Raw genomic sequence first — 22,960 nt, 5'->3', positions numbered from 1 at the left:
TGTGGGCCTTGAGGTCCTCAGCAGTATTAGTTGTTTGGCTTTGATTGAGAACAGTAGTAGTGCCAGTCTATCTCAACACTGTGGTGGCCAGGGTCAAAGAGACCTATTGCTGGCTTCCTAGACATAATAGATAGCTTGCTGTTGACGGTCCAATCTGTGTTCCCAGACTAGATATGTTGACAATAACACTTCCATGAGTAAAGACATCTCTTTGACTAATTCTGGGCGTATAGTATTTTTTGTGTTATCTTGGGGTTTAAACTCTATTCACCAGGATGAGTTGGGCAGAATGTGAGACTGACTCAGGCACTTCTGATGAACTTTGAGAGTGTCTCTAATTCTCCTTGGTCAAGCATCAATAAATAAACAGCATAAGACATCAGAGGCTCCTGAACACTTTCTTCTTTCCTGACCTCACCATTAACCTTTGACTTCAGCAATTTCTCCACAACAGTGGCTTTTTCAGTATTCAACAGAGCTGATATTTTTGGAAAACATGAAATACCAACATGAATATTACCTATAAAATATTGCTATTGCAAAATACTAGCTTGTCAAATGTGGTTGCTGCGTACGTGGCAGCTTGTGTTGTTTTCTTAGTGTTAAGAGCTCTGCAATTTAGAGAAGCAAACAATTTTCTTATTATAATACACTTGGCTGATATTTTCTTCAGTGTTTTTTAGTCTTGCTTCTTTTCCGAGGGAGAATACCCTTTCTAGTTGTTAGAGGTCATTAATTACTTTGGACTACACACCCACTATGTCTAATATTTAAATAAATACTCTCATTAACTCAAAATATCATATCATATCATTAACCCTAAATACTCTCATTAACTCAAAATATCATATCATATCATTAACCCTAATTTGTGAAAGATAACTTCTGCTCTTTCTTGGCAATATAACTAAGCTAATAGATTTCTTTGAAGTTAATGGCATGGATTCCAGTTTCAACAACCCACATTTGTATCCCAATTACATTCAATTCCAGAGAAATATATTAACTCCTGTCATGCCTGTATGATAATGATAATATCTAATATACCATAAAATACCATATTTAATATCTGTATTTGTTTCCTTTTGTTAAAAGGCTGCTGTAGATACTGTGTTCCTACAAAAAGTAGGATGCAAAGTCTGTGGAGAAATAGTCTTCATGTAAAGCAAAATTAAATAAAATACACCCTCACGCTGCATTATGCAATAAATGCACACTATACTCGCCTCTTGTAAAGCTACACAGTCTAGTTATTGTTTTGCGTACAGATTTATGCTCAATCTCGGGGAGCACATAGTAAGTAATGGCAAAAGAGTTTGTACCTTTCCAGAATGGAAGCACTGGCTGTTCTTAAAACATATTTTAAAAGAATTATGAACATCTATGTGAGCCACAATAAAATAAATAACACATCATATTGTTTTATGCAGTATGAATAAGCTGAGGAAACAATGGTCATCTATTTTTAAATATGAATGTATTCCCACTATAATGTTATGCAAATATTGCCACATTCATATTTTAGTTTTATTGGAGTTCAGTTTTACTTAATAATAGGAGTATTTGTTTTATTTTTCTGACATTTCATTTCATTGGACACATTGCACAGGACAATAATCCAAGTCCTTTTTTTTTATTTGTTAGTTTTTAGTCCTGCTCTTTAGTGGATAAATCAGCAACACTCTGTGCACACTAGAGTGGGATGTGATATCACTGTAGGTGAAGCAATTTCACCAACCTGGCAAACATGCAGTGTCTGTTATTACGCATTCACACACAATAAAATAATTATTAAAAACAGCCATGACTGCTGAAAGAGACCTTGTTCTATTGGATTCATAATTTTTAAAAAAAACAAACAAAAACAAATCATGAACCAAACACTCAACAGACTGAGGGGGAATCTAAGGAGCTGAGATACAAAGCAATATTTCTGTGGGATTTAGACGACCTCAGTTTTGGCATATTGTGTTTTGTGACTTTGAGGGTTGTAAATAAAATTGACTTTGGACTGAAGGAGCTGTGCAATGTCAACTTGGCATGCAGTTCTTTGAGATGAACTATGTAATAAAATTGTTTTCACAAATCTGTCAAAAGACAACTGTCTTTTTGAGCCCTTGTTAGATCGAGCTGACAGATTCTGCCTTCAGAGAGGAGCAATAGGTCTCCATTAACCTCCATCATACCTGGTTGGCAGCAGAAGTCAGCAGAAGTCTATCTAAACACAGCTGCTTCCACACAGTGGTGATTTGGATGAGGACACAGAGATGATTGATGGGACTGGGCAGTTGTGTTGTCAGGATGTTCAGTGATGTAGAGAGGAAAGTAAATTTTCACGTGTCTCCAAACAATGACCCCATTTCCCAAATGATGCTTTGGAGTGTAGTCTGAGCTGTGTTGTGTGTACTTATTTTAAAGGCGTTACTATGAAGGTGTGATGAGAATCCTGTTACTCAGTGTCCATCTGTAGATGTCATGCCCACCTTGAGGAGTCATGTGTGTTGTTCAAACGATTATATTGAAACATTATCTCCTCTTTGCAGCATGATACAAGCCTTTTTATTTGTCCCTGTGCTACTGCTGCACAACTGGGTTAAAACTAATCTATTTAGCAGTGATTGATGTTTTTTCAATTTTAAGCTCAATTGTGCCATCGTATTTCTCATTGACATGTGTGAATGTGCCCCGACAGAGTGCTTTGTCAAGTTGTCAAGTGATTCTGACCTGGACTCAACTTACATATAATAGAGAATTTCATGTCTTTATGTGGCATAAACTCAATATATTAAGTCTCTCCACTAATTAAAGCATTCCTCCTCTGTAAATTTCATTTTTACCTTCTTTCCCTCCATTCTCAAACACACGATCTGACAGCATCAGAGCAGTGACGTGAGATTATAGCTGCTGTACAAAAGTTGTATTGTCACATGTCACCAGCTTTCCTGAGGCAAGTCATTCATACAGTAAGTGTTTGTAATGACTGCCCATGTATGAATCAGCCTTAGCCACTGTACGTTGACAATAGTAAAGTTGAGGGCTATAAATTCCATGGAGTTTCCATATTAAAAATTCATTCATGTGTGAGGTTGTGTAGGGGCACAAATAAACCAACTGCAAAAAAGTTACAAGAGCTAGATACACAGATCTACAAATGCTTACAAGAAGGGTCAATAGATCCAAAAATATGTTTTGTTTATTATTTCCCATGGATGTTTGACCCGATGTCGGCAGAAAGATGTGACACTAGATGGCTTCTTTCGCGTTTGTCTGCTGAAGGGGGAAAGTTTCTCTGCACTCATCTGAAATATGACTTTAAGGCGTGTACGTTTATCCAACGTTTGCTCATGGCATACAACAAAATGCAAAGTATAAGGTAAGAAGGTTTGAGGTTTGATGCACTGATGTGTGTCAAGAACACATCATCCACGTGAGATAAGAGATAAATAAAAACATCCAAACCTGTATAACATACAGTACATATAATCCACAGCAATTAAAGCTGGTTTACAAAACTCGAACATAACAGCTGACAGCAGGAAAAGGCATCTCACTGTCTAATAGGCTGACTCCTATCTGCGTGAAGCAGGTAAAGAGAGTTGATGGTGACATGGTGTGCATCCGCTTGCGTGGTGAAATCCCTGCTGTGACACGCATCAAGTCATCCAGAGAAGCATGAAACAGGGACACAGGTCAATGAGTGAGAACAGTGACTGCTGCGAAATGGACATGAAGGGAGTTTTGCCATCTCAGGATAACGAGAACCATGTTGCTGTTTTGCGCGTAAAAATATATTGTCCTCATAACACAATGTTCACATATTGTTTTTCTTGGCTTTTTGTTCATGTTGATATGAAGCTGTTGCTTATTGTCTTTCACTGACTCTCACGTGTCAAAATCGGATTAAAAATTAATAATAGTTGAATAAAAAAGAACAAAGGGAGGTGTTTAGTACAATTAGTTAGCTATGTACTGAGCTCTTTACTTATTCATATCGTCCAATGATATTACATTGCATAAAAAATACAGTTATTTACTTTTTTTTTTTTGCACGTTAAATATATAGTGCTTTTCTGTCCCAGATTGGTATAATCCATCTTAACTTATCTCACTTATGTATAGTACACATGAATTTCAAAAGAAACTAAACTGTGATCACCTTGCATAAGCCATTTGCTGTATTTCTTTTGGCCAACTGCCATTTACCTCCAGCACCAAATTAGATACATGTAGCAGATGAAAATAGATAAACAGACACACAGACTGGCAAATTAATGGATTTGCTGTGCCCTCTTATGGTGCTACAGTTTGTCATGTATTTTGCAGAGCTGTCAGTCACACTATCGGCGTTCTCACAACTCCCCTCCTTCCTTCTCACAACACTTGGCAGCTTGGTGTCCTTGCCTGGGCCAAACCGTTTGTGTTCCAGAGATTGCACTCCATGTGACAGATGCGGCTTCCCTGTTCTTGAAAGAGGAGGAAGAGAGGGAGTAGAGTTTGTAAGTGTGTGTATACAGTACAGATGAGCTTGTACATGTGAGTGAGAGACACTGCTTGTGGATAGATAAAACTAATCTCTGTATCTTCATTTCTGACTGCAGGGGGGACATATTTTTAACATCTTTCTATTTTGTCAGCCGCCTTGTTATCCACACAGCCTGAATCTGTTAACTTGCAGACAGCAGCAACATCATCATGCAGCATTTGAATAAATCTACTAATATTGCCAATCATAGAGCCTATTCAAAATCATTCGCTATCACACTATCTGTAATGAGTAGATAATTAATGAACAATGCAGCAACACCATAAAAAAGCAAAATTTGAAACTTGCTGTATAATTTTAAAACAATGTGGCTATCAGTCAGTAAATGAGGCTGGGTTTTTATTTTTATTTTTATTTTTTATTTATTTTTTGCATGCTGAATTCATGCAAGGGCGCTGGGTTTTGTTCTGAATAAAGCAGAGAGCAGATTCATGCTGGCACACTGGAGCTTATCCTCAGATGGCCTTGAACAGAACGCTTGAATTTTAGAACATCTCAAGACAAAAGCAGATGATTTCTTTGTTGCCCATAAAGACAGGCTGACACTGTCAGCACATACTGCCAGTCACTGCATATAAATACATGCATGCTACACACACCCCACCGTGCTCATACTGTATATTTAAATATACATTTATGCACAAAAAATTATTATTTTCAGATGCACAGCTGAGAATACATCAGCGCAGCGTGACATAGAGCACAACTGAAGTGCGGCAGTAATTATCATCTATCTGCAAAACTAATCTGCATAATAAGTACTGCTAGGTCTTCTTCCAATTCATTCAAGGATAAATGGGAGGGAGTATAGAACTGCATCATACCAGAGGAAGACAGTTTTACTTTTCCTTAAAAGTATACCGAAACTCTGCATTGGCTTACTTCACAGTACAAAAGCAATTTATTCCCTAAAACATTTGTATTTCTGAATTTATGATTTCTGAATTTGAGGCATGAACTGAACCTGACTCTAAGAGTTTTATTAAATGTGTTTGGTGAAAGTTCACTTCAAAAAGTAATTTTCTTATACCGAGCTGACTGAAAGTCAAATTTAAAACCTCTTCTATAACAAGTGTGAGTTTTATCTCCCAGAAACTGTGTAAACAGGAAAAATACAAAATAGACATAATTTGTAGAAATGACACTTATAACACAGACAGAAATGAGAAGCAATAAAAGCAGAGTCACTTACGCTTCAACAAAGCCAAAACAAACAACACAAGGACAGATATGAGCAACAAGTACGTTAAAGTAAATTATAGAACAGCCTCTCAGCAACAGACATAAGCCAAGACGAATAGAAGCAAAAACAGACCAAAAGGTGTCAATATGCTCTTCTTTATAAATAGTAGATATATTTTTGTTGTTGTTTTTTATACAGTTAAAGCATCACACTATCCACAAAGGTGACTCAGTCTGGCTGAGGGATCGTCATGAAGTAGTGAAACAATCGTTATCATGCCTCTGCACTGCTTTTGGTGAATTTCACCTACATTATAAGGTTATACATTGTATTGATGGTAAAAAATGCCTTTCATAAAAGTGGACTATATGATGCCACTCTAAAACCCATTTTATTAATATGCAACTTTGGAAGTTTCCATGTTAAATTATATTTTGAGGCACTTTGAAGGTGTTAGGGTTAAGTGAACTGAATTTTTTTATCCCATTCAGATATCGTGTTACTTTGCCACCCCACTCAGCCACCCACCCACCTACCCTGGTTTGGGGGGGTCCGTTTTGGGAGTCAGAGTTTTGCTGCATCTGCTTCATCGACACATTAAGTAAACGTACTGTACTTCTTGTGTTTCTATAGCAACACTTCCCACTCATGTCTTCAGGATACAGAGTAATGCAGAGAGTGAAGCAGAGCTGGAATGACAGCCACACCTGAGAGTTTGATTTGATCATAGCAACTGAAGTTAACCGATATACTGTACATGGGTATTTTCCCAATAGACAAATGTTTTTGGACTGAAGTAACCGACATGGGATATTTCTGCCTAAAGTTCAAAATACATTAAATATGTTGGAAAATAGTTGGTGAAAACATGTGAAGACTGAATATGGAGTTAGAGGTTAAAACTGTTTTTTACCAGTTTTCAGACCAGGATTCTTTGTGGTACTAAAGGGTGGCTCGATGAGACGCTGAGGCCACTCTGAGCATACTCCTATTCCTACTCCACACCAATAGCAGAGAGATGGAGAATAAATCAACCTCAGAGTGTGTCAAACTTAGTCATGTCATATTCTGAACTCATCTGACACTTTCGCTTCAAAATTGCTGATTAATTGCTCCCACAAGTGAGTGTGGCTCCAGTGCATTCAGTGGACATTGGTATGTTTATTCCACTAAATTTGAATCTTATCCAGTTTGAAACGTTTTCAAAACAGCATTTAGACTATTGTGTTATAATGAAAAGAACTCACATCATAACCATACCAATGAAATATGTTAGACTGGTCCTGATTGGAAAAGCAGAAGTCACACTAGGGAATACTTCATTTGCTTCTTGAAAAAACATTCACTGCATTGTCATTGATTGTTATTGTGGTTTTAGGTGTACACATCCTTGGCTGTACTTTGCTTCTTTTAAGTAAGTCTTCAAACCTCCGGTCTGCCTTATTCTCTCTCAATTTCTCTCTTTTGTTCCCTCTCCCTCTCTTTCTTCCAGGTGTTGATAAGTGACAGAGGTGATATGATGGCTGACTTAGCAGGCAGAACAGATCAGAGCAGACTGTCAGCTGCATACTGAACCAACTGGATGCAACACTTTAGAGATTAGACAGGTAGGATTCCTAGATTCTCACTTTTAGAGTTTGGGCGAGTTCTGTGGGCAAGACCTTGAACACAGTCTTTATAGCCCATCTTTAAAAGCACCATTTGAATGAAAGTTTTTGTTCCTTCACTTTGACATGTTTTATGTATAATGTGCAGAATCCAAAATCATTGATTATAAATGCTTGAAAGGAGAAGAAGAAAGGAGGAAGTATTGTACAATTCTTGCAACAAGCGAATTTTATGGCACTGCAGAAATGATCATTAGGTTCCCTGCCAGATTTTGATCAGATTAAATAACAACAAATGATGCACACAACAGTTATACAAAACGATCCCTTTGTGTCACTTCTCTTTCAGAATGGATTTCCTCAATTGCACTGAAGGAGTGTTTGCCACAAGCAGCAGTGGTAATGACTCACTGGAGACCACTAAACTCCCTTCCAGTAAAGTCCTGCTTACGGTGACCCTCTCTGTAGTTGCTATCCTGACGACGTTCTTCAACTGCCTGGTCATCACAGCTATTGCAGTCACCCGCAAGTTGCACCACCCAGCCAACTACCTCATCTGCTCATTAGCTGTGACGGACCTACTGGTTGCTGTGCTGGTCATGCCCTTCAGTATCATGTACATTCAAAAAGAGACTTGGGTTATGGGCCAGGTGGTGTGTACCATCTGGTTAAGTGTTGATATCACCTGCTGCACATGCTCCATCCTGCACCTTGCTGCTATCGCAGTCGACCGATACAGGGCCATTACTGATGCAGTGGAGTATTCTCGCAAGCGCACTGGGGCCAGGGCTGGGGCGATGGTGGCAGTGGTGTGGCTCTTGTCCATCCTTATCTCACTTCCTCCCCTACTGTGGCGGCACTACAGCGGGGATGCGGATAAGGAAGACCAGTGCATCATCATGCACCATCACATGGCTTTCACCTTGTACTCCACCCTCGGAGCGTTTTACATCCCACTGCTGCTCATCCTCATCCTCTACTACAAAATCTACCGGGCTGCTCAGACCCTCTATATGCGCAGGGAAGCCAGCCGTGCTAGCCGTCACTCATGTATGACCAATGGGAGCATGATCCCATCATCCTACCCTGCTGGAGATGGCAATATTGATGGGGGACCTCTAAGTCCAGAGCCCATAAGCCCGCCAGAAAAGTCTTTCTCTGAACCCTCAACTGAGGAACCTCCACGTGAACGGGTTCGTGCATCTGTGAAGGCTTTACAGCGCAAGACGCGCCGGCATGAGTCACGTAGTGAGTCACGTCGTAGCCAGTTTTACCAAGGACCACGGATCTCAGGCTCACGGGAACGCAAAGCAGCATCTACATTGGGGTTGATAATAGGAGCTTTTGTCATCTGTTGGTTGCCGTTTTTTGTCAAGGAGGTAATCGTCAATACCTGCAGTTCCTGCAGTACTTCAGCGGAGATGGCTGACTTTCTGACATGGTTGGGCTATATCAACTCGCTCATCAACCCTCTCATCTACACTATCTTTAATGAAGACTTCAAAAAAGCTTTCCAGAGACTTATTAGGTGCAGTCATTACCTCTGATGGTTACAATTATGCATGATCATACTCATATACAACCACACATACACATGTAACCAGGATGGGACAAACTAAATGCTGGAGGTCACAGAGTACTGACTGAAAACTGACTTAATGAGGAAAAGGAATGACATCCATTTTTCCGGACGCTCCACCTGGCACTCCAACAGCCTAAATGGCACAAGCTCAGCAATGAACTTTACAGCAAAGTTCCACATTGAAAGCCAAGTCCTGCTATTAATAGAACAGCCTGATATTTCATTGATGTTAATTGGTGTGTTTGAGAGGACACTGACATGTTGGTTTTTAGAAAATGGGCAGTCTCTGACCTTTTTGAGGTTCTGTGCATTAGTGATCATTACCATTTATAGATCTTGAAATAGCTGACCATTATATCTGTTCCATCTAATGACCTCCTTTTATCTAGTCCATGCTGCTGGCTGAAATACAGATCATGTGTAAAATATCACAGCATACCAAGTTGTGACTTTCTGTGGCCATGCCATGACATGTGATTGACCGTTGCAGTGATTGTTAACAGAAATAGTTGTTGGATTTGGTACGTGTTCAGCCATGCAAAACATTCCAACAAATATGAAATAATCTGAGATTTTTTATCAGGTAATGATTTGTTAATTTATTTGACAATCCAAAAACCCGGATTGTATTGCCTGCCTTTCATATATTTCACAAAATTAAACTAAACTAACTATACCATGTTTTATATGTTTAGGATTACCAGCAAAGAATTGTTTCAATGTGGAAAACATGTTTTGTTGTCTAGGACCAAATCATACCATTAACAACATGTTTTGAATAATAAAAAATAATACATGGGGCCAATATAATATAATATATAAAACCAATATAAACACCTGTTTCAACTTAAGGGTATTAGGGTTACAGGTTCTATAATATACCGACACTTTAATTGATGTTTTTGCACACATTTTTATGTTCCTTATTATATGTTAATTTATTTATTTATCTATCCTGCGGCCATTAAATGCCTCATCCAGTCTCACTCCCACACCATAGCCAGCATTTGGTTGTAATGAATGTTAGAACCACTGGTGGAGAAATCCTCATTACATTAATCCCACTCAAGCACTAGGAATAGAACTACTATTTATTTACTGCCTCCAAGAGGGCACAGGGTGATGGAAATATTGTGGATGAGTCAAGTGTGAGGGTGTACTGTATGCTTGAGAGATAATACAAGGTGTGTCATGTACTTCCATACATCTGACAGTATGACCAGTATTTGTATGCTGTTTCTTTCTTTGTCTCTCACTGTCTCAATAATCAATAATAAACAGTCCACATACAAATGCTGTTCCACTGTTTTTTAATGAGTCAAGAGTAAAGATGCGGTAAGTGCATGATGACTGTACCCTTGTGTATGGAGAGAATGGTAGCAGGAATAACAGAAATGATAACTCACTGATAATCTGCATGTGTAAATGGATGTTGACAAGTCAGCCTGCTGACTGTTGAATGTGAACAGACAAGATATTCTGATGTGACTGCGCCCCCTTGTTGCTAGCAGAAGGACTGCACCACTTTCACAGCAACAACAAAGAGATTCATGATACATGATATTGTAAATGTGGCCTTTCTTATGAAACAAGTATAAGGCCATGTTTCAACATCAAACCAAAAATTAAATGCATCAATTCACTCAAGCCTGTTTGTGATAGTGAACATTTTACAGTTTGTCTTGTCCCTCCAATCCAAGGTGTTTTTTCTAATGTTTAAATGGTAAAAAGTCACTTTTATTCCCACCTTTTCTAACATTCTGGATTTGGAGTTTCACTTCTTATTCCGCTTTGTTTTACCTGCTTTATTGACGACTGTATCAGTGGAGGTTTACCCTCTAAATCTTGCCCTTATCCCATGCCCAACCAGTCGGCGTCACTAGCACAGATGAAGAAAACCATTGCTTCTCACTCATGATTCCTGCCAGCCATTCTCACTGGAACACATAACAACCGCCACTGCCAGGATTAGAGTTTGGGTCTCAGCAGTGTTTTGCAAGTGTTTTGCCCCTGCAGCACGCATTATGGCTGAGAGTAAAGGACACAATTTCAGTTTTGCTTTCTACAGTTTGAAATCAAAAACCTTTTTTTTTAGGCTATTATTACACAGGGTCTTTGTCTACGTACACATATCTTTGCAACATGCTTTCACAAACCCTCTGAATATCTCCCCATAGAACACAAACAAACGATATCTTTGCAGGGAATGAGCAGGGTCAGGCACAAATAAGTATTTTCTCTTTGCCCAGCATAGTAAGGAAAACAGGATGTCTCTAGCTGAGGTCTCCAGGCCCTGAAGGAACTGTTAGTGTTCTCAGGGGTAAAGAGTGTTTGCTCCAAATCCCTCCTCACCAACAGTAAGCATCAACAAGATGGGATATTGTGCACTGGGATCTCATGCTCTTTTCTGATGTTGATGTAACCAGTATTTTAATTGGCTGCAATTTAAAAGTGGAGTGCCTTTTGGAATGCTTTGATAACTAATATCAAGAGCTCATTTTGACACATTGGACACTTGATTAGAATAGAGCCACCCGTGCTTTTCCTATTATAATAAGTCTGCTGTGAAAATGTGCATAGAAATTTCATCATTAGTGTCTGCAAGGATATTCTACATTACATCAGAAAAAGTAGGTATTTATCTGTACGTGTGTCTTCATTGCTGTCTTTCTATTCATGTAGCATGGCTCAAATGGTTTATTGTTATCGTGTTTTTTTCTTCATTTGTGAGAAACTTTCCTCTACTTTCCACCCTTATTGCCTCCACTGCCTGTCCAAAATCTCTGTCTATACTCCAGTGTGAGAGTGACATGGTGTATACTTAAATATGGGGACATTATTTCTATTGCAACTGTAAGAGATCATTTTTTTGATGTTTATTTGTTCCAATAAAATGTAGACCCAGCTAAAAGATAATCTTTCATACACTCTAATCCCAAAGGAATATATTGTTGTTTGTTGTTTCATATCTAAGTTTTTTTGACAGCTTCCATTTGACAACATGCACAGGTGAATAAATGATGGCTCATTTCCATTGTGTCCCAGTAACAGCGACGTTGAACCAGCCAATATGAAATTTCACAGGAAGACAGTTTGATGGATAACTACATAATTGTCCATTTGTTCTACAATTTGAACTGCCATCCAAAAAATAAAAATGAACCAAAGTTGGTTGAACGATTGGTGTAGTCTCATCAATTTTAATTGAATTTAATTGATTTGAATTGAATTGTTTGTAGTGCTATAAGTGTCATAATTAGAAATAATATTTTTTAAATGTGAGTTAAAACAGGTTCACTGTGATGGAATTATCTCAAGTTTTTCATGAACATCGAGATCATAGACTCTGCAAGGCAGGGAATCCATAAAAATGCATTGTGGCATTTCTTTTTCTTAACTTTTTTTTGACAACAGATAGTCAAGATATTCTCAAGATTATATATTTCTGCCTCAAGTCAGTGGTAATATGTAACACTTTGAACTCCTATAGTGGAGCCAACAGGTTACAAATAATTTATTGATTTTTTTTATCAAACTCATCTTTAAAATATCAGAATCAGAATCACTTTATTGTGTGTGTGCACACACGAGGAATTTAACTCTGGTTCACTTTGCTCTCAATAAGTACAATTTAAAAGACAAGGGATATGAAAGGCAGGTGCAGGCATAAACATAAAACATAACTATATACATAATTAAAATATAAATATATAGAGATATAGATATAAATATACATTGTTTGTAATTTTTGTAATATTATTTATATTTTGGTCACTACTCTTGCAGTAATATTATTATTCGTATCATGGTCACTTTCTTTGCAATATTCTACACTATGGTCACTTTACATTACAATACTCTTTTTATATATCATGCCACTTTTATCCTCGTACTTGCTGTTTTGAAGGTTGATTTTTTTTCGTGTTTGTGTGTAGGTTATGATATTTCTGTCTGTTTATTTATTTATTTTTTGCCTTTTCTACTTTTTTTCTAATTCTGTAGTGTATGCTACACTTTCCTCTCTGTTCCTCGCCTGGAGCAATGTACACTTCTACATCATCGGATGGTGATGAATATAACTAATCTCTAAATCTAATTCTAATCTAATCTAAGATAGAGATATAGAAATAGATATAAATATACTTCTATATTTTAAATCAAGTGCATTTAAAAAACGCTACAGTTGCTTGTTGTATACATGACTGCTCTTATAGTACGTCCATGCTTGTACATTGTTAATCTTTTTTTTTCTTTTTTTTTTTAAACTTTATTAGTACGTTTTGTAATTGCGAGGTTGCCAGTTTGGTGGCGTGTTCATCGTGGCCTGATAGGAGGATGGCCGCCTCGCAAACCTGGCAACAGTGACTATGCGCTGGATACAGCAGACAGTATGGCGGACAGCGAAAGTGATTTGGAGACAGACGGGCTCGAAGTGGCTCTGGACTCTCTGTGTAACAGACACTGCAGCGATGGATCGTCTCTGAGGAGCAAGAGCTACTGCTCTGAGTTTTGTGAGGTATGTCGGGCTCGTGTCTGAGCCGCGCTGCTGTTTGTTGCTATGGCTGCTAGCACCGCCAGCTAACGCTAGCCCCCCTCCCTCCTCCTCCTCAGATTAGCCTCTGTTTACGAGCTGCAGCTCAGATAAATGTCTCACACAGCCTGCAGCTGGATGCGTACTTCACTCCTGATTAGGTCACTTCATGTAGTAGCTGCTTTTTATTTATTTTATTTGAGATATTTGTTTGATAGTGATTTACCGTTAGAGCCAGTGTGGCGATGAAGCTAAGCTAACGGTGTGAGCTTTAAACATGTCTCTGGTTAAACTATCAAACTCCTCTGCTGCAGTCTGTCTCTAAACTGCTTCTTAGGTTTGCTGTATTTATTTATAATCACCAGTTCATGTCTGGCAGTCTATTGTAACGTCAGCTGAAACACTACAATGGTGAAAACAGTGTATGTGTTAGATTAAATATACTTTATTCATCCCGTTTACTCGTTACAGCAGCAGAGGAAAGTGTAGCATACACTAAAGAATGAGAAAAAAGTAGAAAACCCCATGATAAACAGACAGAAATATCTATAACCTACACAATAAACACGAAAAACAATCAACCAAGTACTGAGGATAAAAGTGGCATGATATATAAAAAGAGTATTGTACTGTAAAGAGACCATAGTGTGAGAAATATTGCAAAGAAAGTGACCATGATACTTGTTTATAAGATGAAAAAAATAAGAAAAAAACATAATAAACAGACAGAGATATCTATAACCTACACAATAAACACGAAAAACAATCAACCTTCAAAACAGACAAGTACGGAGGATAAAAGTGGCATATTATGTTATGACATGTTGTTTATAAGATGTAGTAATTACTGAATTACTACAGCATCCACAATCCACTTTTTCCGAGGCATCCCCTCAATGATTAACTGTGATTAACATGTTTTATTGTTGAGGTCACTCATCGAGGTCGATCCAAAACCGATACCACAGCTACCGGTTGTATGTGTCATAAAGTACAACACTTAACTACGACTGAAGGAGATTAATGCGGTTAATTATTGAGTGCGTGTGAGTTTAAATTGCAGCAAGTGTTCAAAGCTGTGATGTGTTTAGCAAATGAAGCAGTAAAGGACTGGAATACATTTCAGGTGACATTAAATGTTGAATAACTAACTAGAACCTATATAAGTGTTTGGTGATAAGACTGTAAGATTAAATGCTGTTGCGATATTGTTAATGTTTCCGTGGTGTAATACGTTTCTGTGTTCTTCCTGCACAGTTGGTTGAGGAGTACACGGGACAATGGCAAGTTCCTCTTCCTCAGTTAAAGGTGCTGTGGACTGCACTGAGCAGTTTCACCAAAGCCACTGCTGCCTTCCCCGACGACTGTCAGCACGTCCACTATGTTCTCAGCAGTCTGGCCTTGTAAGTCATTTTTTAATGTGGAAATTTAATAGACGCACTGTATTTTTACACACTAACCTTTTTAGGTACATTGTCCCACAGGAATACTTACTACATACTGATGTTGTCTTTCAGCCTTTTTTCTGACAGTAACACATGTATGGAAACGAACTGCGAGGGGTTTGATGAGCTGAATTTTCTGATGAAGCTGTTGTCTCATTTACTGCGTTATGTCCCTCTCGTTGTCTTACAGGAGCTTCTTTGAACTGATGCTGTTCTTTAGCAAAGAAGAATTTGTGGAAAAGCCTTTAAAAGACATCCTCGATTCCTTTCAGGTGACAAAAACTGACCCCCTTTTCTTTCAATCCTTAGTTTTCATGTTCACACAACACAGTTTCATCAGACCCACATGCTTTATCTACAGTTACTTATCTAAGTGTTGAGTAAGAGTGAAATCACTACAAGACAGCCAGTCTCCCATGTTTTACTACGTCCATCTATTTCATAAGCAATTATGAACCAACGTATATTACATATCTCATATTGCCATGCTTTTCCCAGGCATGCCACTCTCAGCTCCTGCGGCACAGGAACGTCTACCTTCAGCATGTGAAGCAGATCATCAAAGCAGGAGGCCCATGGGAGAATCCAGTCCTGCAGGGAATCCTAAAGGAGGCAGACTTGCCTCCAAAGGAAGGTATGCTCATGACCATATTTAACAGCTGATGTACACAGAGAACGCTGCCTTGAGGGAACGTGACAGCTTGTGTTCGTTCCTTCCTGTCAGTCATATACTGATCACTATCAGTGTGTCAGACGGAGCTCAGCTCTCTGAGCTACAGATCTGAAATGATAAAACATGAGTGTCGGGTGGTGGAATATACTGAAGACTCAGGTTTGCTGTACTTTTAATTAGTTTCAGGATGAGGAAGGTGTTTTTCCATTACAGGCTCTCCACCATGACACTATGTTGTGCCCAAAAAACGTTGATCGAAAACTTGCCATCTTATACACATCTAATTTGATATTATCCTAGTCCACACATATTTGTAAATACCCCTGTATCTCATACATTAACGCATGTAATTTCCTCCCCCACAGTTGAGGACTACTTAAGCTCGGAGTTGCCAGTATTCTTTGAGCTGCGGGTTCGCTATCTGCAGGCCTGTGAACGAATTCAAGAGGCGAAAGCCCTGGCAAAAAGCTGCCTGGAGAATCGTGAGGCTGGAAAGCATCTGTACTTCCATCAAGCCTACCTGACCTGCCTTTATAAAGCATCACTACATGAACACCTCCACAAGGAGGTAAGAAACAGTGGCCAGGTGGCGTGAGTCCTTGTGGGACTGTTTGTCCCTTCAGATGGCAGAGATGGGGTCGGTGGAAGGGATGATACGAGAATCAGATGCTTCTTGTATCATCACCTTGTATCTCGTGTAGATTGTGATGCATTTTATTTAGTTTTGACTTCTACATGTCTTCCTCCTCAGATGGCAGAGATAGATGGCCGTGATGCAGTAGAGATAATCTGCAACACAGAGAGTGTTGAAAAAGATGAACTTCTGCTGTCACTGTGTAAATCTTTTCTCACACAGCAACTACACAATGGAGACATGTACTACATCTGGTAAGAATGCCCCTGTGCCACCAACACTTCACTAGACTATCCTCCTCAGTGTTTAGAAATGATGTCAGTTTCAGGTTCTGTAAGTTATCCAATGTTTGCTCAATGTGTGTGCAATGAATCTTGTAGTAAAGGAAGTTGCAAGCAGAACACACAGTTGGGTTTTTTTCTGTTTAGTATTCTCTCTGTTAAGTGACATACATAGTTTGTGCTTATTTAACATTGACCCGTCATCTGCTGCCTCCTTCAGGGACCTGGTGTTCATCTGGAGCAGGTTGCATCTCAGGGCCCATCCTTCCAGAGAAGGCTTCTTGGCTGAGTGCTTGCAGTTGGCTTCCTCTGCTACTAACGTCAGAGCCATCTTCCCCTTTATCAAACTGGTCACTACAGAGGTGCGACTGACACCAAAGCATCATCTTTTTTTTCCATGTTGTGTTTCTCAGGACAAATGAAAATTAACTAAATATTCTGTTGTTTGAAGCTTGCATCTGGATGAACAAACAGACAACACTTTGATGTGAAAAGTTGTGCCATCAAACTAAACTACTAACATTATTTTATCTTTGCCCTAGTCATCTGATTCTCTTATCTACTATTTAACCTTGAAATAATCACTACTGTGTTTGTTTTTGGGCAGCTGGGAGGTGAAGGAGTCCATGTCTGTTTGGAGCTCTGTGCCAGGTCCTTGCAGCTGTGTGACATGCAGGCTGACAGTGTGACTCGGTCCCTGGTCTGCAAGACCATCGCCTTCCTGCTGCCCCATGACTTGGAGATCTGTCGTGCATGTGCCCTGCTGGTCTTCTGTCAGGAACGCAGCCTGGAGGCTTACCGAACTGTCTGCTTGCTTTACATGCATCCCGATCAAGAGCCACATCCCCACAACAGCCCAGTCCGGACCAGTGTTCGCTTCCACATTCTGCAGGTTGGACGGGTCGAAGAGGGGAAATATATTTACAAATTATTTATTGGCACTATTATTTGTGCCTAACATTTTTGTACGTCTTTGTTTTGCAGATGCTCAAAGAGCGCCTGTGTTTTGACCCAGAGTTTTGGAACCTCCTGACCCTCAGGACCCATTGCTTGGAGTTGATGAGTGACAAAGTGATGAAAGATGCGGTTCTCAATGAGATGAAGGAGGAAGAGGAGAAGGAATACAGTGAAGAGCAGTTAATAAATAACTGTGTAAATGACTCATGCACTCAAGGTTTCAATTCCTGCCAGTGCACTGGAGCCGTTGTGAACAAAGACCTTCCAGAAGAGCAGACCATGGATGGAGAGACAGATAAGCCTGTTGCCCCATCCAGTAATGCTCTTCTGAAGACAAGAACATGGAGGAGAGGATTGCGAAGGAGAAAACAATCCAAGTCTAACGACGACGTGGAATTTGGTGATGATCCGGAGATCAAATACAATCTCAAATCCACCTCTGCAGGCAATAAGCCTGTGTATTCACTAAGACGCAATCACACTAACATGGAACATGCTGCTGCTGTAAAACTCCCTCTAAACCGCAAGAGAGAATACTTGTCTCGATGTGTGAAAAGCCAAATTTTGAAAAGGAAAGGTCGAAAGAAAAGATGGTTGCAGGGTCTCCCAAGGGTGGAGCAAGTGCAGACAATTAAAGAGAAAGTCAAAGTTAAAGGGAAAAAACGGGGACGAAAGCCTTTACCGAAAGTGGAACTCTCCTACCCCGATAATGAAATATCTCTTCCAGAGGAGGAGTCTGGCTTTGAGGAGATAACTGACACAGACGACAGAGAACTGGATATGCCTTTCCTGGAGAATGAACTTGAACTAAGCAAACAGAAGGAGAACCAACTTGAGCAGATGAATGACCTTAAGAAGGAAAATGGATTTGAGAAACACATTGACTTGTTCTGTGGCAGCAGTGAACAAACCCAAGAGGAATTTGGTCCCGAGCTTTGTGAAGGTTCTCCTAGTGAGCCTCAAGCTCCTGTTCTTGTTGCTGAAACTGACCCTGAGCTCGATGGTCCGCCCTTGGAGTTGTTGGACTGTCCTATAGAAATGTTACATAGCTACTCGCTTAAATCCAAAAAGCCTGACAGTGAGAAACCGGAACCTCTTGAATCCTCTGCATCAGATGGGCTTAATGGCGACACAAAACAAGAGCCCCAACCAACAGTGGAAACCGAAGTGTCAAACACAGAGGTCAGTTGACTGTAGTTACCCTCTCTAGGTATTTCTGGGCACAAATATTTCAAATTTCTTGTGTTTGACTTGCTAGATGATGCATTACTCATTTAATACTGGCCTGCAGTGACACCACATATCAATGAGGAGAATAGGAAGATATGAGGGTTAAAATGCCTGTTGTTTGTAAATTAATTTGATATTCTGCTTACTTTTTTCTGTTGAACCCGTAGCACTAATTGCAGTGATTTCTTGTCTTTTCTTCAGGTAATGGCCAAGAGAACGTGGAGGGACAGAGTACTCCGTACTCAACAATATGCTCACCTGATGTACCACTGCAACTTCTGCCGCAAAGACTACAAAGGCTTGAATGTTATGAGGCATGCGCTCTCACACCTTAAGAGCAGGAAACTAAGATGTATACTCTGTGGAAAACGCTTTAAACTGCTTCTGTTTGCCAAAAAGCACATTCTGGATCACATTGATGAAATGTGCAAGCAGAAACCTCCTCATAAGGTGCCGTGCACTATTGATATGCCAGCTGCTAATGGAGTAGTAGATAATGTGGGAAATCGGAGTCAGTCTCAGAATGAAAATCGGACTTCCATAAATGATGAGGAAACTCCTGAACAGAAATCCAGAAGCAAACCTAAAGTGTCGATCCTCAAGAGGGAAGATCGAATCATCAGGAACCTCCGCACCCTCATCAAAAAGACATCAGTGCTTCACAAAAAGTGCAAGAACCCTAACGCTAATATATTCAAGCAAGTAGACTTTAAGGATGAGCAGGTAGTCATTAAAGATGGTCTGGTGATCGTAAAAGATCCTTCTGTGATGGAGACTGAGGGAAAAGGAGAGGAGAAGGAGAGGCCACCAGGAGAAAATGGTTATGGTGTGAACATCACGTATCATTTGTGCCCTTCGGAGTCCTGCGATAGAGTATTCCTCAGGATCAGCACCACACTAACAAAGCATGCTATCAAATGCCATATTAACGAAGAGAAGGTGCTGGAGAAGACTTTTGTTTGGGCCAAACACAAGTGTACTCTGTGCCTCAGGTAAGACAATCTATCGAGCATCACAAACATCCTTGTGTAAAATGTAACGTGACAATCTTCACACGTTTATCTGACCATGCACAGGTTCAACTAAAAAGCAGGAAATTAGTTGTCTTATACATCAAAACATTCTTTGCATTAATGTCTGGTATAGCTGACCATATTGATGCTGATTCCCAACTCTACATCAAGTGCCTAAATCACAAATTGTGGACACTGATTGAAGTTATCAGTCAGAAACACATACCTTTCCTTATGAGTAAATGCACATGGGGCAGTAGACATTAAAGCAACGTTTTCTGATGCTTGCAAACTGCCAAAGGCAAAAAAAATAAAGAGCAAATAAAGGATCACAATGAAACAATTTCTTGCCAACCTAACCTGCCAACTACAGGTGTAGTTTGCATTAGTAGTTTATACACAAAAATGTCAAATGCCAAATGTGAAGAAGTAAGAATTGTGTTCACCAACTTCCCATTTTGCTTATTGTGGTTTTCTCCAACAGGCAGATACAGTTTCTCCAGCATTACAAAGACCACATGAAGCTCCACAATACTGCTCTCCAGCACTTCTGCTACCATCTGGAGTGTAAGCAGCGCTTCTTGACACAGCAGGAATTAAAGGATCATATCAGTACACACCAGCCCTTCAGACCTCAATGTCCATTCACAGACTGTGAGAAGCTATTCTGTAGCCTTCAAGGTCTCTATGACCATGAATGGAGACACTACAACCCGGTCCCTCAAAGAGACGAACTCGAGTTGGGACCCAACAGACAGAAGAAGCAAAATGCTGAAGCTCCGTGGAAGCAGAGAGTGAAAGTTGAGGAGATATGGCTGCAGAGTAAAAAGGGACAGAGGGAGAGTCCCACCATTGATCAAACTGAGGCCTCTAATGACAATTTCAACAACAAAAAGGAAGCTGAGCCTTGGCAACCAAGCGTCTCAGACAGCAGTCAAGACCTGTCCAAATCTGATAATTGTTCAGTGGAAACCATCAAGCATGAATCCATGGATGACAGCAAAACCGCCATCAATGGATTTAAGGATGACACAGTGTCAGAGGGACAGCTCTTTTCCACTTCTCATACTGGTGCTACCGCAGCAACTCCAATTAAGAAAGGTCGAAAAAAGATGCCCTCCGAGTGGGACCCCTTGAATGTCCGAGACCTTGAGGATTTGTCCACTTTATCTGAGGGAGTCCAGCAGAAACTGGGAGAGCCACACATCACAGAGCACAAAACCTTCAAACCTGAAGATCCTTCCTATGCGCCTTTTGTCAAAGCCCCCTTCATCCGGCCGCCACCCTCCACCTACCTAGACGAATCTCTGCTCTCGATGCGGAAGAGGAGGTCCACCAATGAGGTCACTCCAAGGAAAAATGTTTACTGGAACAACAAGAAAAAGGAGCCTGTGCCAGAAAAGGAGCAGCAGAAGAACACTGTGTCCCCTGCGCAGAAGATCAGGTCCCGCTGTGATAAATGTCTTTCCTCCTTCAGCTGCTTAGAAGAATTACAGAAACACCAAGCTCTTAACACCTGCTCTGCACTCTTTGGCTTTGATTCTGACGATGAAAGTAAGTATGCTTGAGTCACTGCATCAAGCCATTAATGTATGAGTCTTTCCAAACCAACTGAACCAATCAATAATCGATTTTTCTTTTATTTCAGGTTAGTTGTGAGTGAAGACAAACTGTAATTGGAGTGACCATGGTGCTCTGCCACCCGGCTCAAGAGAATACTCAAGATAAAGGAACACTGGAACCCTTTCTTCATACTCAGATTAGTTCTTGGATTTTATCAGTTCATCGAAATGAGTAATTGAATTTGTTTTCATTTTTTATTTAATTAATAGAGCCCTTTTTGAAGCAATAATTTTGAAAGCTAAAACTAGTTTTAAACAAGTTTTTTTTTTTCTTCCTGAAAACTCCATCATTTGTCACAAATCTGTGATAAATCCATGTATTCTTCTAATCTATCATAATCTTGAGCAAATCTAAAAGTAATGCTGAAAAAACATCTGGGAACTGAGAAACCAAATATGGGCTAAGACACCTTGCCTTGAATAAAAGAAAGGAAAAAAACAATAATCATTCACGTAAGTTACTTACAGCCTTAAAATGGCTTGTACTCACAGTACTCCTGTGTTTGTAAAGTCAACCCTTTGTTGGACTGACCATATTGTGGTAAACACATGGTGTGTAACTTTCAGGAAAATATTGCTCATCCATGCATCTGCATTTTTCTTTATTGAAGAAACTACACTTAAACATTAGAAGTTTTAAAAAGGGCAGAATACAAAGCAATGGAGAAAACCTCTTTTTGGCAGACTGCATCTATATTAGCCATTTACTTACAAAAATGAATGACTTGTCTAGAAGCACATGGTGATGCATTCTATCTATTTTTGGTTAAAACACATTTAATTAGGTCTTTTTACATCAACTGGATCGATTTTAAGTGTCTACTTTTTTAAACACTACAGAGAAAAGTCCAACTGATTTCATCTGTAGACAAAAATAGTTTTTGAAAAAAAATTTCCATCAAAGTGCCAAGTCTCTCGCGGTGTTCAAAATAATGCCAGAAATGTTGCATCATAAAATCTTATCCTAGTTTGTCCTAAGAGTTTGGATCTGACATGCAGTATATCATAAGCACTGTTTGCAACTGTATGATATATTGTGAAAAATCATGTGAATTGGTGAAAAGATAAGCTCAATGCACGTTGCCCTCTGTTTAATCACCGTAGTCTTCCAGCATACTTTGGTTGAACTGCTGTTTTTGTTGGTAACCTAACTCGTCTTCTGGTCATGGTATGACAACAGGAATAATTAATCGAAGCCGTGACCAAAATGTTTAAACATGTGAAGCTGCGTTCATACTGTCACACTATTATTCTGTACAGTATATGAATTATTCACAGTTTTATTAGTGCCAAGACTAAATCGCAGTGTTAGACTGTAGGTAAATATATACATTAAACTCAGTAATACAGTATCAGTTTGCTTTGAATCTCAAGTTTTCAAAGTTTCTCATGTTTAACTCTATGCTCATGTATTTCAGTATGTAGAATATTTCACATTGTTATGTATATACTTTTTGAGATGATTGGGTCTGTTTAATAACTTTTTATTGTAATGTTTTTATGAGACTGTGCACTTAAACCTGATTATTTATATGTAAAAATGTTAATAGGTTGGATTTGTAAAGGCAATGATTCCTCATCTATTTTTCATAAAGAAAAAGTGATTCAATTTGTTTAAATAAACAAATGAAAGTCTCTGTTAAGTTACTTATTTTTCTA

The 22,960-nt window shown here is 39.4% G+C and overlaps 2 protein-coding genes across 3 annotated transcripts in view; both read left to right on the top strand.

Annotated features, from left to right (window-relative positions):
* Nucleotides 1–10,193, top strand: part of htr1fa (5-hydroxytryptamine (serotonin) receptor 1Fa) — a 30,847-nt gene extending 20,654 nt beyond the window's left edge. Inside the window, exons 2-4 of one of the 2 annotated variants that reach the window (XM_027290834.1) lie at nt 4,388–4,496; nt 7,219–7,333; nt 7,683–10,193. In XM_027290834.1, coding sequence (XP_027146635.1) covers nt 7,684–8,880 — 1,197 coding nt within the window. In that variant the 5' untranslated portion in view covers nt 4,388–4,496; nt 7,219–7,333; nt 7,683 and the 3' untranslated portion in view covers nt 8,881–10,193. The remainder of the gene's footprint in view (nt 1–4,387; nt 4,497–7,218; nt 7,334–7,682) is intronic. The other variant, XM_010730489.3, reaches the window with a different exon arrangement.
* Nucleotides 10,194–13,204: 3,011 nt separating this feature from the next.
* On the top strand, nt 13,205–22,785 carry LOC104918668 (uncharacterized). The gene is made up of 12 exons (XM_019268058.2): nt 13,205–13,431; nt 14,704–14,849; nt 15,082–15,163; nt 15,390–15,525; nt 15,930–16,132; nt 16,316–16,452; nt 16,700–16,841; nt 17,087–17,371; nt 17,464–18,618; nt 18,868–19,658; nt 20,164–21,233; nt 21,328–22,785. The coding sequence occupies exons 1-12, from the start codon at nt 13,306–13,308 to the stop codon at nt 21,330–21,332; spliced, it is 4,278 nt and encodes a 1,425-aa protein (XP_019123603.2). The 5' UTR covers nt 13,205–13,305; the 3' UTR covers nt 21,333–22,785.
* Nucleotides 22,786–22,960: the final 175 nt, after the last annotated feature.

The sequence above is a fragment of the Larimichthys crocea genome, chromosome XVIII, assembly GCF_000972845.2.
Source record: "Larimichthys crocea isolate SSNF chromosome XVIII, L_crocea_2.0, whole genome shotgun sequence".
In the NCBI taxonomy this organism is placed as follows: Eukaryota; Metazoa; Chordata; class Actinopteri; family Sciaenidae; genus Larimichthys; species Larimichthys crocea.
The sequence above is the reverse complement of the archived record's forward strand: the minus strand, read 5'-3'. Positions and strand labels throughout refer to the sequence as shown.

Excerpts from the sequence above, each read along its gene's own strand:
- LOC104918668 (XM_019268058.2), top strand. The coding sequence starts at position 13,306 with ATGGCGGACAGCGAAAGTGATTTGGAGACAGACGGGCTCGAAGTGGCT. Across the intron at positions 13,432-14,703 it reads ACTGCTCTGAGTTTTGTGAG|TTGGTTGAGGAGTACACGGG; the intron begins GTATGTCGGGCT and ends CTTCCTGCACAG. Across the intron at positions 18,619-18,867 it reads CCGAAGTGTCAAACACAGAG|GTAATGGCCAAGAGAACGTG; the intron begins GTCAGTTGACTG and ends TCTTTTCTTCAG.